Source organism: Mus musculus, chromosome 10 (genome assembly GCF_000001635.26).
Source record: "Mus musculus strain C57BL/6J chromosome 10, GRCm38.p6 C57BL/6J".
NCBI lineage: Eukaryota > Metazoa > Chordata > Mammalia > Rodentia > Muridae > Mus > Mus musculus.
The window spans coordinates 4700403-4715243 of record NC_000076.6 but is presented as its reverse complement, the minus strand read 5'-3'; the positions used below and the strand labels follow the sequence as shown (position 1 = coordinate 4715243).

General features: G+C 44.7%; 1 protein-coding gene across 12 annotated transcripts in view; it reads right to left on the bottom strand.

Moving 5' to 3' along the window:
* Esr1 (estrogen receptor 1 (alpha)) overlaps positions 1 to 14841 on the bottom strand; it is a 393645-nt gene that overhangs the window by 290390 nt on the left and 88414 nt on the right. For 8 of the 12 annotated variants that reach the window (NR_126357.1, NM_001302532.1, NM_007956.5 and 5 more), the window contains one exon: positions 2397 to 2931. Coding sequence is in view for 11 of the 12 variants with exons in the window: in NM_001302532.1 (NP_001289461.1) it covers positions 2397 to 2860 (464 nt within the window). In the remaining variant the exon portion in view is untranslated. Of the gene's footprint in view, positions 1 to 2396; positions 2932 to 3132; positions 3279 to 4949; positions 5087 to 5301; positions 5411 to 14841 lie in introns of those variants that run through there. The other 4 variants (NM_001302531.1, NM_001302533.1, XM_006512434.4 and 1 more) reach the window with 3 other exon arrangements.

Genomic DNA, 14841 nt, shown 5'->3' with positions numbered 1-14841 from the left:
CTAAATATATCTTAGGCCTGTATCTTTCAACCTTCTTTGCTCCCGACCCACAGTGTAAGACTTTGTTACACCAGTCTAGCACTTCTAGACTCCGAAAGTCAGAACCTGCCCTGACTGCATAACCATGTACTCACTCTAAGACATTATTCTTTTAGGGTTTGTTCCATTTTTAAAACTTAGACTTGGTAAAGTGACTTCATCATTTACTGGTTCGTGAGAAGCAATTTTGAAAAGCGCAGTTTTCAGCCCCCAAACTATTAAGAAGTGCTTAGGAAAAGTAAAGTTGTTGTTTTGTTTTGTTTCTTTAAGAGCCTGTTCAATTCTTTACTTTCTTTAAAAAAAAAAAAAAAAATTCAAGGTTATTCAAAAAAGAAAAAGAGGAAAAAAACTACCAAACATCCATTTGAAACACTGGCATAGATACTTTCCTTTCACCTTGAGTAAGAAGCCAAGTAAGAAAATCGTTTTTAAGACTAAATTTCCACCCAGAATTCCACCTGTGCACAACTTTTATCTTAATAATCTCTTTTCATTGTTGGGGTTTTTTTGTGGGGAGGGGGAAGTATTTGGATATCATCTGGACTAAAAGTTTAAGATGGGGTATATCTGGTGAGATTCTTTGATACGGGGATGCTAAGCGGTATTGAATAAAATGTGATCTCTTTTTATTTTCCCCGTTCACTTTGTAATTATTAGCAAGGCAGTAAATAACCCGACAAGGAGCACCCTCATTAGCTCCCATTGAAATGCACTGGCATTAATTTGCAAAAAAAGAACTGAAAATTAAATGGAAAAGAAAATACTTTGGGAACTCCATCATAAGGTTACAGGACTCACATTCTACCAATACCATCTTTAACAGCAAGAAAAATTTTAAAGTATGAATTAATCTTAATCGCTATATTTTGTTCCTTCAGTTTTTTTTTTTTGGGGGGGGGCGCTGGGGATCTAGAGAATAAATTATTTGCCTTTTTTTATCTTAACCCTGAATTAAAGCAAGTGAGATTAATTTAAACCCCAAAAATGCTTTTAAAGTCTCGTTCACTGTTGATCCTGAATGTGAAATCTGGGCCTGGACCCACTTTGCTGCCTGACGCTTTAGTTTCCTGGGTGGGCTAAAGGTGAGCTGGGATACAGCATGGTTTCATCCTTCAGTGTCTTCTGGGGCCAAGATGCACCTTAGTCCTATTTCTTCTACTATAAATACATCTGGAAAGAGAACCCGAGCCAGTGGCCAAAGCCAGCCTACAGTGGGCTAGTTTTGATTCGGCAGCCTGTGAGCACCCAAAGACTCTGGACACGGCCTGTATATTACTGTCCCCTGGGAAAGTCTAACAGGTGTTTACCCACCCACCTAAGCCTTCTGCAGACCCTTAGGGAAAAGAAGCAGAAATGAGAGGAAGTGGGGGGGGGGGGTTCCAAAAAAATCTCTCTTAGGAGAAACAAAAACTGAGGACACAAAACAATTGTCACTTAGGTCACGAAGAGTCTCTGTGTCCTGGATTCCCCTGTGTCCTGGACTGCCCTGGCTTCTTGCACAGTGCCTTGGGGGGTGGGGGGTGCGGACGTAGCTAACCCGTGTGCTACTCCAGAGCATTCGCTGCCTGCTGGGCCAGGCATGAAATGTAGCTGTAGGGGAATTACTGTGCTGGTGTTTCAGTGTGATATGTTGTAAACACATGGGACACCTATAAATCCCCGGCTGTCAGAAGTCATATGCCAGCAATCTGCTCGAACTCGAATTCGACCAGAAATCAAAACTTGTTGAGACCCATTCATTCAACTCCCATACCAGCATTTATGAGCAACCGCAACTCAATCCAGAACCCAGAAATGGGGAAGAGAGGGAAAGAGATCCACGGGCCGCTCTGCCTAAAAGCTTATCTTCTTCAGTAAACCTTGGGTGTTTCCAGTCCAGAACTCTAGTTGAAAGAACATTGAACCCGACACAATGAAACAATTTTAAAACAAACAAACAAAAAAGACTAATAAATCTCCCCTGGGCTCCACTGGCCTCAAACACCTGCAGCTTTAAATAATAAAGGGGTTCCTTGCTAGCACAGGCCACCTGGACCTTTAGGTTACTTGCCCCATAAATAACTTCTTTGGACTAGTTTCCAATTCTTGTGTAATTAGGGGACAGGGCCGTTTGGATCTGTCTCTCCCACAAGACAGCTACAGGCAGAGAATGTTGTTGTTGTTGTTGTTGTTGTTGCTGTTGTTGTTGTTGTTGTTGTTGTTTGTGTTGTTACTGTTGTTTTAAAGCTGCCAAAGAATCCTTTCTGACTTCCCCGAGGGCTGGGATGGGGAGACCTGCAGCCCGCGGTGACCCCCCTCGTGCGCTCCCTCCCCCGGCCAGGCCTTACACAGCGGCCACCCCGATGTGGCGCGGGTACCTGTAGAAGGCGGGAGGGCCGGTGTCGCGCACGGCGTAGGCGCTGGGCTCGTTCTCCAGGTAGTAGGGCACCTGCTGGCCGTGCGGGTGCAGGAAAGGAGACAGCTGCGGCGGCGGGTGCAGCAGCATCAGCGGGCTAGGCGACACGCTGTTGAGCTGGGGGAAAGCCCCCAGGCTGTTGGCACTGAAGGCGGCCGCCTCCGACCCGGGGCCGTAGGCGATGCCCGACTGGCCGTAGACCGGCGCCGAGGCGGCGGCGGCGGCGGCGGCGGCGGCGTTGAACTCGTAGGCGGCGCCCTCGGGGTAGTTGAACACAGTGGGCTTGCTGTTGTCCACGTATACCTCGCCCAGGGCCCTCTCCATGGGCATCTTGAGCTGCGGGCGGTTGAGGGGCTCCAGCTCGTTCCCTTGGATCTGGTGCAGCAAGGCCATTCCCGAGGCTTTGGTGTGAAGGGTCATGGTCATGGTAAGTGGCAGCCGGCGAGTTACAGACTGGCTCCCCGCGCACGCAGAGGGCTCAGCAGCGCGTGGGCCACCTGGAAAAAAGAGTAGAGCCTGCGATTAGAGAAGGCGCAGCGCAAGTCCCCCTTGGCACGAGTACTGGCCCTGGCCCTGCCTCTGCCCCTGCGGGGCAGAGCTATCCTGCAGAACACAGGTGACCCAACTCCAAGGAGCGCACCCAGACGCTCCCGGGTTCTCCAACTTTACATACTCCTCTCCTCTGCTCTTAGACAAACCTGCTGGAAGCCACTGGCCAGGGGCTGCAGCTTCCAGGCACTACTGGGAACATCACACTGTGCGTGCACCCAAGGAACCGCTAGCTTCCTTGAACTTAACTTTCCAGGTCTTCGCTGCTGGATTTCGCTGCAGGGGGTGAAAGCAGCAAAGGGACCTCCAGGAGCCGCGCCCCTACCACTCCCCCCATCCCAAGGAAGACTAGGTTTGCAACAAATGCAGACTAAGCCACAGGCCATTTTCTTTCTTTCTTTCTTCTTTTCTTTTTTTCTTTCTTTCTTTCTTTTCCTGATGTGTTGCCTGTGTGCCTCTGCCAAGCTCCAATCTGTCTCTGTTTTGTCTTCCTTTCTATTTGATTCAGTCTTCTTGTTGGCTGGAAGTACGCAGTGTATGCATAGAATGACCCTGGAGGGACGGTAACTGTATCTGTAACTGAGATATGGCAAATAGGATGGGGTGTGTGATTGCATATGCAGCCAGCCACCGACAGCTATATTTAGCACCAGTGGACACAGATAGGAGGCATCTAGGGCCAGACGAGTGGAGATGGACTATGTATAGGAAGAGCTGCACTTGGAGTCAAGAGAAAACTGCCAGCCTTCAGCTTCCTCTTCTGACAAAAAAATAAAAATAATAATTTTTTTAAAACGCTCCCCAAGAAAGCACAGCCATGGCAATTTTGCCCAGCCTAGCTTTTCTGTTTTTGTTGGACCCCGGTGCCAAATTTGCTTCCTTTAGAAATTCTCATGTGGATATGATTCAGAAAAACCTTCGGTTAGGCACACTTGGGTGTCCCTACCTTCCACAGGTTATGCAACCAAAAATTGGGAAAACCATGCAAGGACTAAGACATTTTCCCATAAAATATCACCTGAGGTCCTTGACTAAAGCTCTGGCGATCCGGTAACCTTGTCTGTCTAACCAGAAACTTTTGAAAGGCTCTCCTACCTTTCAGCTCTTGAATTCTACAAATGGACCTTCTGGGTTCCCTTGGCATAGGGTACACAGGAATCTAATACTCGAATGACAGAGAAGTTAAAATAAGTTTTTTATTCAGTATTGAATTAAATTCTGATTGAGCTCACACACACCTGTTATTGCAAATTTAGAAAAAAATTGCAGCTTGGATAGTTTGTACTTTCTTAATAAACTGCATATGCCCCAACCTAATATCCCCTAAAATAACCATTAGCATATGACTTGAATTGCTAGCCCATATACCCAGGAGAAGTACCTGACACATGCAAATGTCAAGGTTGCTGTTACTAATAGTAACACTTTAAAAATATTTTCTACTAAGCACACTATTTATCTAATTCTTAGAAAAACAGATAATTTTGGATAAACCACAGCTAAGCTGGCTTAAATCTAAAGACAAAGATGAGTTTTAGCACCCATAAGTATCATTGACAGCAAAGGAAGGGTTAAAAATACATTAGGTGAATCGCAGATATTTCTCTTTATGGCCAGCAACCATGACTTTCTAGAGCAATTTTTTCGTAGATGATTTAGTTCCCATAAATCACACTTTCAATTTTCAAATGCCTTTTAAAAAACACATGCAAAAGCAAGCACTTCAGATGAGACTCTTTAAAAATCTGAGCCTGCCAAATTATATATAAATGGCACAGAGAATCCTACAAGTCCGGAAAGCGGGAAAAAAAAAAAAAAAAGCCGCACAGATTTCCCCCCATAGAAAAACAGCACAGCTTCCTTCTCCAGCTAGGAGACAGACACTAAGCAGAAAGGTAAGTTGCTTTCTCAAATCGCTCAAGCTACAGAGAGAGAAAGAGAGAGAGAAATCAAAAGCCGATCCTACCCTGCTGGTTCAAGAGCGTCTTTCCAGAAATGTTCCATGGGTTTGTAGAAGTCAAGGGCTGAGACAGTAAGACGGAAGGAAGGAATGTGCTCGAATGATCGAGTGGCGCGGTGTGTGATCAAGGCAGAGCGTGTGTGGATGTGTTTGTATGTGGAGTGGCAGGGACTCTCGGGAAGCAGCCAGTAGGCAGGGCACTTGGCAGCCCCTCCCGGCAGACAAGGCAGCTGGGCTCCTGCACGAGCTGGATGAATGGCAGCGGGAGTCCGGGAGCCTTGCTGTCTGCTGAGGGACAGCAGTAGCCCCGCTAGAATCAGCATTCCTAGAAGAAACTCCAGCCCCCTTTGCTCCCTACCTGTAGAGCCAGAAATGTCCCGGTGCTTTCTATGGAGAGGGAAACTGAGATGGCTGTGAACCACAGGCTCACAGATAAACTAGAATGCCAGTCAAAGTGTGCAGAGATCAAGTTTATAAACTATGCCAGGATATCTTCTTCCTAAACGATGTCATTTAACAAGAAAAGCCTTCTGGGATACATATGAGTCAAGCCCTCTAGCCCTACTGTTCCCCTGAATAAGATGCTCAGTGACAATGCTACCAATAACATACAAAAGTCAGACTTCGCAATAAATATTTTTGGCATTCCAGGGATATGTTTCCAACTGAAATGCAAGACTCCCTCACTTCATTAGTCAAACCTACCAGCCTCTCTACCAATAGCCTACTGACTACTGTCTGTAAACACATCCCAGAAGAGGCATTATTTTAATCGTAAAGTTGGAACCATAAAATAGCTTTGCGTTAAAGCGATTACACGTTCACAGCTGTAGTTACCAGCATTGGTTGCAGACAGAGATCTTGTACCTCCAGTGCTGTCCCATGGATACACCTGGTTCTCAGTGCTTCTCTCCACCACAGTACAACACAGATTAACAAGGTACTCTGACTGTGTCCTCACCCTGGGTCCCAGGACACAGGAGGCCTAAAGGAGCCTTTGTTGTTTAGTAACTACTTTAGGTATTAAGTGACTCTAATCACAACGCCAGGAGTGGCCGGTCTCCAGCCCTAGGACCCTAGGCAGTTACCAAGAGATATATGAGTGGCACTTGGGCCAGTACAAAGAAAGAAATAGAAAGAAAATACTAATGATATCATGCTGCAACTATACGTTTTTGTGCTTGGAAAGACTCAAGGTCATTATATCGGGACTTAGACAAGTTCCCTCAACAATCAGCAATGACCATAAATATCTAATATATAAATAAGTATCGAGAAGTTGCGGTGTGAGTAATGAAGCATTTGCCTAGCATATGGGGAGTCATGGGTTTGAGATCTAGCACTGTATAGATGAACAAACAAATAAATAAATATTGGGGGAAAAAAGATTGCTAACCCTTTGTTGGTAATAGTGTTGACTCCTGATGACAGGGGCCCCTCCTGTAGGTCAACAATGATGTCACACTCATCAAGCCAGTCCAACTAAACTGTGTAACAAAAGAAGGAGAGATGGTAGAAAAGAAAGAAAATGAGTCAAGGAAAGTTGGTGTGTGTGTATATGTGTGTGAGAGAGAGAGAGAGAGAGATCTGGACATCTGGAGATCTGCATAGGAAGGGTATGAGAAGGCAGGTATCATCTCAGGGGACTTTGGCCGTGGAGAAGTTTACAATTCCAGTTAGCCTGAGCTATCTCAAGATAGGCATTTCCAGGAATAGCTTTCAGACTCCTCTTAGTAAACTCTGTCTCCCAGGGACAGGGGTTGTGGCGGAAAGCATGGCCGCCATCTTGGTTCCCCCACTCACCACCCGGCACCGCTACTCTGGCCACCTGTTTTCTCTTGGAGTCTCATCCCTCTCCTCTTCTCTCTGAGTCCTAGGCTGAGCACACTGTACTGCTTGCCCAGGTGTAGGGGAGAACATGGGCTGCCTTGTTTTCCTGCCCAGTGCAGACTCTGGACCAAACACCCAACATCATTCTCCTCCCGACCCAACACTTCACTCCGGACACAGGACACAGCATCGCTGTCTCTGTCTGACACTCGTATGCCTTCTATAGTTATCCAAGAAACAACTCCCAAACCCATAGTTTGCACGCTCCCTTCCCATGCATTGCCCATCCCTTTTCAGCGGCCTCTTACCTCACTTGTCTAAGTGCAGGCTCCCCTTCATCATTACCCCAAATCCCAGCTTCTCTAAGAGTAGAGTCCCTTCCTCTCTCCTGGACCTGTCTTTGCTAGTCTGTCACCCCCAACACGTAGCCTATGCCTCAGCCTGATGAATAAAAATTTGTTGTTCCAAAGGCCCCAAAGCTTTTCTTCTCTTAATTTTTTTTTTTTTTTCTGCTTAGAATATTCACTTTTCTAGCTTGGCAGAAAGCATCTGCTGTCTTGAGGTTCGGATCAAGCACCAGCTTATCCTCATGGTCATCCTCCACTCGTGGTCATCCTCCAGCGCCTCCCTCTTCTGAGTCCCAGTTGTAGTTCTCAACCACTTATCCTCTTCCTCCCTGAACTCACCTGGTTTTTGTTGCCTCATCCCACCGAGGAGCAACTCAAAGGCCTGGCCCTGAGAATCTCAATACGTAGCATCTTGTCTGCTCATCCTTAGGTCACCAAATATGGATTAATTTCCTCTCTAGATACTTCAAAGGACAAAACAACACCCCAACCTGTCTGAACGACTCTTTCTGAAAACTAACTTTTCACATGACCATGACCATCCGGAACTTTCCAGACTGTTTTTTTTTCTTTTTTTTTTTTTATTAGATATTTTCTTTATTTACATATCAAATGCTATCCTGAAAGTTCCCTATATCCTCCCCCTGCCCTGCTCCCCTACCCACCCACTCCAACTTCTTAGCCCTGGCGTTCCCCTGTACTGGGGCATATAAAGTTTGCAAGACCCAGGGGCCTCTCTTCCTAATGATGGCCGACTAGGCCATCTTCTGCTACATATGCAGCTAGAGACAAGAGCTCCGGGGGTACTGGTTAGTTCATATTGTTGTTCCTCCTATAGGGTTACAGACGCCTTCAGCTCCTTGGGTACTTTCTCTAGCTCCTCCACTGGGAGCCCTGTGTTCCCTCTAGGATGGTATCTTCCTATCTTTACAGCAACAGAAGCTATAAAATCAAACTTCAAGTCCATCTAATATCGAGGCAGAAGCCACCAGTGCTTAGCAGCGTGTTCACCAGAAAGCTTTTCATCTTAGTTCTTTTTTTTTAAAGGATTGTTTATTTATTTTATGCATGTGAGTACACTGTAGCTGTCCTCGGGCACATCAGAAAAGGGCATCAGATCTCATTATGGATGGTTGTGAGCTACCATGTGGACTAGGACCAGGCAGAGCTTCCTCTCCAGCTCCATTGAAGGCTTTTTACATTTACAAAAACATTATCTCTCTACAAAACCATGAAAGAGGAAATGGGGATGTCGGTGTATGATAACTTATGCTACTAACATGTTCCCTGCGCTGAGATGAGAAAAGTTTAGCTCTGTGCAGTTTGAACATTACCATGATTATCAATGGTGTGTATGTGTGTTCATGTGTGTATGTGTGTGTGTATTCATGTGTGTATGTTTGTATATGTATATATGTGAGTGTATATATGTATGTGTGTGCATGTGTATGTATGTGTTCATATATGTGTGTATGTGTATATGTGTGTGAATGTATATGTGCATGTATGTGTGTGTGCATGTGTGTGTGTGTGTGTGTGTGTTCTCTCTTTCCATTTTGTTCTTTCTTTTCTTCTTCCTTTTTAAGAAAGTATCAACCTGAAGACCAAGCTGTGCTGGAACTCACTGTGTAGCCCAGGATGGCTCGAAACTCGGGACAAGCTGCTAGAGTGCCGACATCTCAAGAATCAGTGACTAGGTCTGCTAAGACCCCGTGCTGAGTCCTGATGCAATGCTATTCTCCTCTACAGCAGAAGCATGTTGCGTTTCCCTCTAAAGGGTTCTTCATTTTAAAGATAGTTTGAGCACTGATTTTTTTTCTTTACTTGTCTCCTAGACTTTGGCCTTAGAATATTGCTTTTCGAAGCAAAATTAATGTTCAATGTTATGTGCATATATTAAGTATACAACCTGAAAAACATGGATCGATTTCACTCTTAACAACCATGTCAAACAAAGTATAAAGCATTTGACTATTTCAATCAACCCAGAAAGTCCCCTATACCCTTTCTAATCAGTCCCCCACCTTTACAGGCTGATGTTTTACCTTAAAGCTTTTTCTGCCTGACCCAGGTGCTCACTTAAACGTTGGAGCACATACAACCCATTAGAAAGCCCATCCAGGCACTAGGCTTCCAGCATCCGCTTCCCTTGGCATCAGGGTACAGAGTTGTAATTGCCTTATTCAGAGCCTACTGCCTGGGAAGGGGGAGCCCTGGAAGTCCCCTCAGTTTTACTAACATTCTTTCATTTGTAGACCTTTTCAGAACAGTTGATTTTTCACTTTAATTTGGTGATGGCAACCTGAGTTGACTAAAACAGTACCTGACCCTTCAGAGTTGCTCTTAGTAGATATAGCAGTCAATATTAGTAAATATACTAATCAAAATCTAATAATCAATACAAGCTTAACATGTTGAAATGTTAAGCTTGGAAGACGGCAAGGATACATAGTAACCATACATAGTAACCGACAGCCAATTGGAGCTGGGAGACCACAGGGATACACAGTAACCAGAAGCCAGGGGGAAGCCTTATACTTCACCCCATTGCCAATACAAGGAAAGAATATTTGTAAACCAATAACTCACCCAAAGTCCCTTTACCAACCTTGTGACCTCAGATCTACTCTCTGTCTCCCTGATGATGACTTGAAGATAATTTCAATTTTCGGTTGCCAGGCATAACGGCTACTTTTTATTACAGATCAATGAGTAATTCAGAGTTAATGCTCAGTTTAATGGAATTTAGCCACTTTCATCTTATCTTTTCTTGGAAATTTTTTTTCAAATACCTTGCAAACTTTTTGTACTATTTACCTGCCTCATATGTGGTAGAAGATAATTCAGAAAGGGCTTTTATGGCAAGTGCCGTGAGTAACACATGAGTTGTAATTATCCCAATTATTGTCACACAGTGTCCCTTTCCTGCCTTTATCTATTGTTTACTTGAAGAATCACATTGTCAGCTTAAGGGTGTTATTCCTTTGTGGAGAGCAATAACTGGTGGCTAAATACACTTAAATTCAGGAAGATTCATATAATGTTAGGAGAGTTTACACATACATGAATGGACAGATGCACACACACACACACACACACACACACACACACACACACACACATACACAGTCTATGAAGAATTGTCTCCAATTTCAAAGCCAACCCCACCAAATGCTAAGAAGAAAAGCCAACAGATAGCAGAGCATTGGAGTTTTGAGCCTTTGCTTAAGCCTTTCCTTGCATTTAGTCACAGTCAAGGCTGCCTCCCACTCTCCCTAAGGATCCAGGACCCTTAGGCTAGCTAGCAGATGCCCCTCCTCTCTTCTGCCCCCTGAGTGGCAATCACGCAGCTCTGAAGGAGTAGTGCCTCTGCAATCATGCCAATGAGTGACTCATTCATTCACTTCACTGAAACAATATTGATTACTATATTTACCAAGAACAACTCTGAAGGGTCAGGTACCGTCTTAGTCAGCTCAGGCTGCCATCACCAAATGTCACAGGCAGGGAGCTCAGAACAGCATGCATTTCCTTTCTCTTAGTTAGGAAAACTGCCATCTGAGAGCAGGATCGTCTTCCTACCCTGCAGGGAGCTAGCATGTCAGTGCCTTTGACTCCTCATGGGTGAGAGCTTGAGGAGAGGGAAGATGAAGGCACTCCCTCTTGATAAGACTTAATAAGACATATGGCATCCCTCCCTCAACCTTAACTGCCTCCTAACGTTCTTATAGAGAGATACTCCCAAGGAGAGGATATGAATTGAGAGATACTCCCAAGGAGAGGATATGAATTGAGAGATACTCCCAAGGAGAGGATATGAATTCAAACTATGAGTTGAGGTGGAGACATGATTCAGTCAGTGTGAGTACCATGAAACAAATCAAGCAAGTTTCTGCCATCCAAGCTACCGAAAGCTTCAGGGGGTGTCTATTTTTTTTTCCAGTACTATTCTTTTTCTGCTTATTGTTTTACATTGTGTATACATGTATGTTATTTGATGTGTATGCACTACTGGGAGTGAGGTTCATGGCAGCAGAGGCCAGAGGTAGACTTCAAATATCTTCCTCATCACTCTCTACCTTATTTTTTTGAGACAGGTTCTCTTACTGAACCTAGAACTTCCAATTAGAGCAGGTGGGCTGTCCACAAAGCCCCAGGGATACCCAAGTCTCTGTCTCCCCAAACCTAGCACTGATGTAACCTTTACATGGGTATTGGGGATCAAACCCTAAGCTTATATGGAAAGCCCTTTTCTGACTGGGCCATCTCCCCAGGCCTCTCTTACGTTTGCCTATCTTACTGTCCCTGTGTGCTGAGACCCTCCTGAGACCATTTCTTGTGCTGAGAGGTTGGTATTGCTGGAATTCAGTGCCTGAACACTCCTCACCCCTCGCACCCTTGCCTTGAATCACCACAACAGCTCCCACAAGTTACATTTCATCTGTGCCTTGAGGACCTCAGAGAAGAAAGTCACCCAAGATCTCCATCTTAGAGAAAGCTCTCTTACCAGGTGGAACATTTTTACCCACGTGTTCACTCACTCTATGAACATTTTTGAGCACCTGCTGTATAGTCATCATTTAACACTCAACTTCCTCACAGACCCGTTTTTCCTCTCCATTTCCTGTCTTGGCAAATGGTACTTCATATACATCACTGCACACATCCAAAGAACTCAGTACTCTGTGCCCTGGCTCTCTTCCTCAGTCTTGAACTGGCTCTATCACAAGCTTTTATTTCTCGTTGCTCAATCTCTTTTGAGTCCTCCTTCTGTTCTCACACTCGCTATGATTTCCAGGCCACTATCATCCCTTGGAGGTCACTACCTCCATTCCTTTGCTTGAATTCCCCATCCCCTGCACTGAAGAACAGTCTGTCTACCAGCAAAAGAACTTGAACTGCATTCCTTGATTCTCAGAAATCATCCCCCCATCTCCCCTCTCCCATGAGCCTTGTTTTCCTCCAGGCAGACAACCTCCATCGTGTGCAAATACTTACTCCTGACTTTTTCTAAACATGAGCATTCCCATATGTAGGTGGCTTTACGTGGAATCTTTCCACCTTCCTTTGCCATCTGTCTCCCATGTAGTCTTCCTTGAGACAGTACAGCCACCAGGAAGACTGCCTTGATTTCTGCTTGGATGCTTTTACAACTGCCCACATCTCCCTGATCTTTGTCTGTCCCTGCTGCTTTTGGAGAACACCATAGACTGTGTAATAAAATAAGAATTAATTCAGTTGTGATTCTGGAGGGTAGCACTCCATGATGGACAGGCTTCATCTGGGTAGGACCATGATGAAAAAGCTTGTGTGTGAGACAGAGTATCAAGCTAACCTGCTCTTTTTCTGGAACTGGCTTCCAGGAGAATGGCCTTGGTCACCTCTTGAAGTTCTGTACCTCTTAAGATAGCTACAATGGCTAATAAATTCCCAAATTAGTTTTGGAGATGGTACTCAAACCATAGTACCCATCACCACTTCTACTCCAGCCCTTGTGACTCTATTGGATTTCCTGTTCACTATTCTCTGCCCCACCACAGCCCATGAATGAAGAACAGGCTCCTGTGTGTTTTTCAAAGTTTCATTGCAGAGTAGCTCAGTGAACAAATCTCATTTGAATAATAAGAAGAGAAAGCTGACTCAAACCTATTTGCCTTGCTATCTGGAATCCTTCATGGCTTAACTCGGGAGTCATCACGGCAGTTAAAACTCAGGACCAGAGTTTGGAGGACATTTTGGAAACAGGTTCACATTTTCTAGAACAACTCATGCTTTTCATATCGAGGATCATTACAGCTGATGCCACCCACCTCTGCTCATCACGTTCAGAAGGCTAGACTTGCTTTTGTAGGACTGAGGCTCAGAAAGGCCTGGGCAAAGCATTGGATATAATTAGTGTCACCTGAAGCACTGAGCTCAGGGTGGGCTTTTCCTTCCAGGCTTGGGTCTGTGAATACCTGGCCTTCCTTTCAGTAGCCCCCATGCTCATCACAAACTGAATCAAGGCATCCACTTGGTGGCTCTGTGTTCTATTCTTAGAGCCTTAAAAATCCCCATCTTTTTGGAAAACACAGGAAGACTGTCTTCCCACATTCCCAAATCACTAGTCCCAGAGCAACTTGTGCTCAGAAGACCTTAGAAGAACATGAAGATATGAGTGGTCCAACTTCCATCCCTTGCCCTTCAGAGGACAGCTCACTGAGGTCTCCTTTTTTTAATCTCCATATAATTTGAATTGAACTTTCTTGCTACTGAACACATTTAAATCCTTCCTGAAGTCGCTAACTTGTACAAATTTGCAAATGTAACACCTCTAACCAAATTAAAAACAAAACGAAACTAATTGCTTGACTTGATGTGATATCTTTCCATTGTCCAGAGGAAGCGAATTTGAGAAATGCTCAGGCTCCTGTTGGAGTTGCTGGCACAGTGGTAAAGACTTCAGGATCACAGAGTGCTGGCCTTCCTGAAAGTTACAGGCCACTAAAGGAACTGAAATGCTGTTTGGGAAGTACACAAACGCATTATGGTTGGAGAACTCCCTGACACATTCCCAGTAACCGTCAGCCTGATGATACTACTTTAGTGACACTTGCCAGTAGCTTTTGTGGCTATAAATCCGGAGGGGGAAAAATACTTATCTCCAGAAAACTTTATACAAATGCTAGTAAATAGCCATGTTGTACCGTCTGTCTAATCCCCACATCCGTTCTTTCTACATTCTGTCCTTCTAGGCTTCCTGTTCCTCCCACAGGCCATCTTCTTTAATCATGTGGTCAATCCTGTCTATTCCCTGAGCTCTTTCCAGATAGACTGTGTCCACTCTATATTCATCATGGGACATCTCATCATTCTCAGATTCTGACCAGATCACACAGCCAAAGAAAGTGTCTAATGGGCTGGGTACTCTGTGTGACATTGGAGAGCTCAACACCCCTCCTTGACCCCCACCTTTCCACAGGTCCAAGCAATAATACCCCTTCTTACATCCAGCCTTCTCTGCCCTTCCTTCCGGTTTATAAGCAACATCCAAGCAGTATGACTTTGCAGCCTTGGAGCCACATCTCATCAGATCTTCTTCTTGATCAGGCCCTCTGTTCAGCCAGCAATACCTTTCTAACTGGACTGATTCCCAGGCTACCTTTCATGCACGAATTTGACTCTTATAGACAGAACTCTTTCTAAATGATGGCCAATCTAACTTAGAACTGCAAGCACGGGTCTTGGAGGAAACACTGCTGTGGAAAGCATAGTCCTCACTTTTCTCTCTGAAGACATCAAATATCACAATGAGAACAAGCTGTGTTAAGCCCCCACTCCCAGCACGACATCCAGAAAGATTCTTAAGAGCCAGGATGTGGGGAGGAATGCCAGGAAGTGATGTATTCTGGACACAGCATGGCCATTCCCACTCATGAGCTCGCTACAGCTCTTGTTGCCTTCACAAGGACAAGTCAAGATGGCCAGTCCACATTCCAGCAGGCACCACCAATTGGACTCAATGGGTATCACCACTATAATAGTCCCAGAGGAAAGCAACTTAGCTGATGCACAAGACAAGCACTGTGAACAAGTAATTATAAATATGATTATGGAACTTAAAGAGGATAAGGATAAATGCCTGAATGAAGACCTCCCCCCTCAAATAAACACAAACATTTGAATGGGAATAATAAAAACATTCCAAAAATATGAAAAAATAATTTAATAAAGAGATAAAA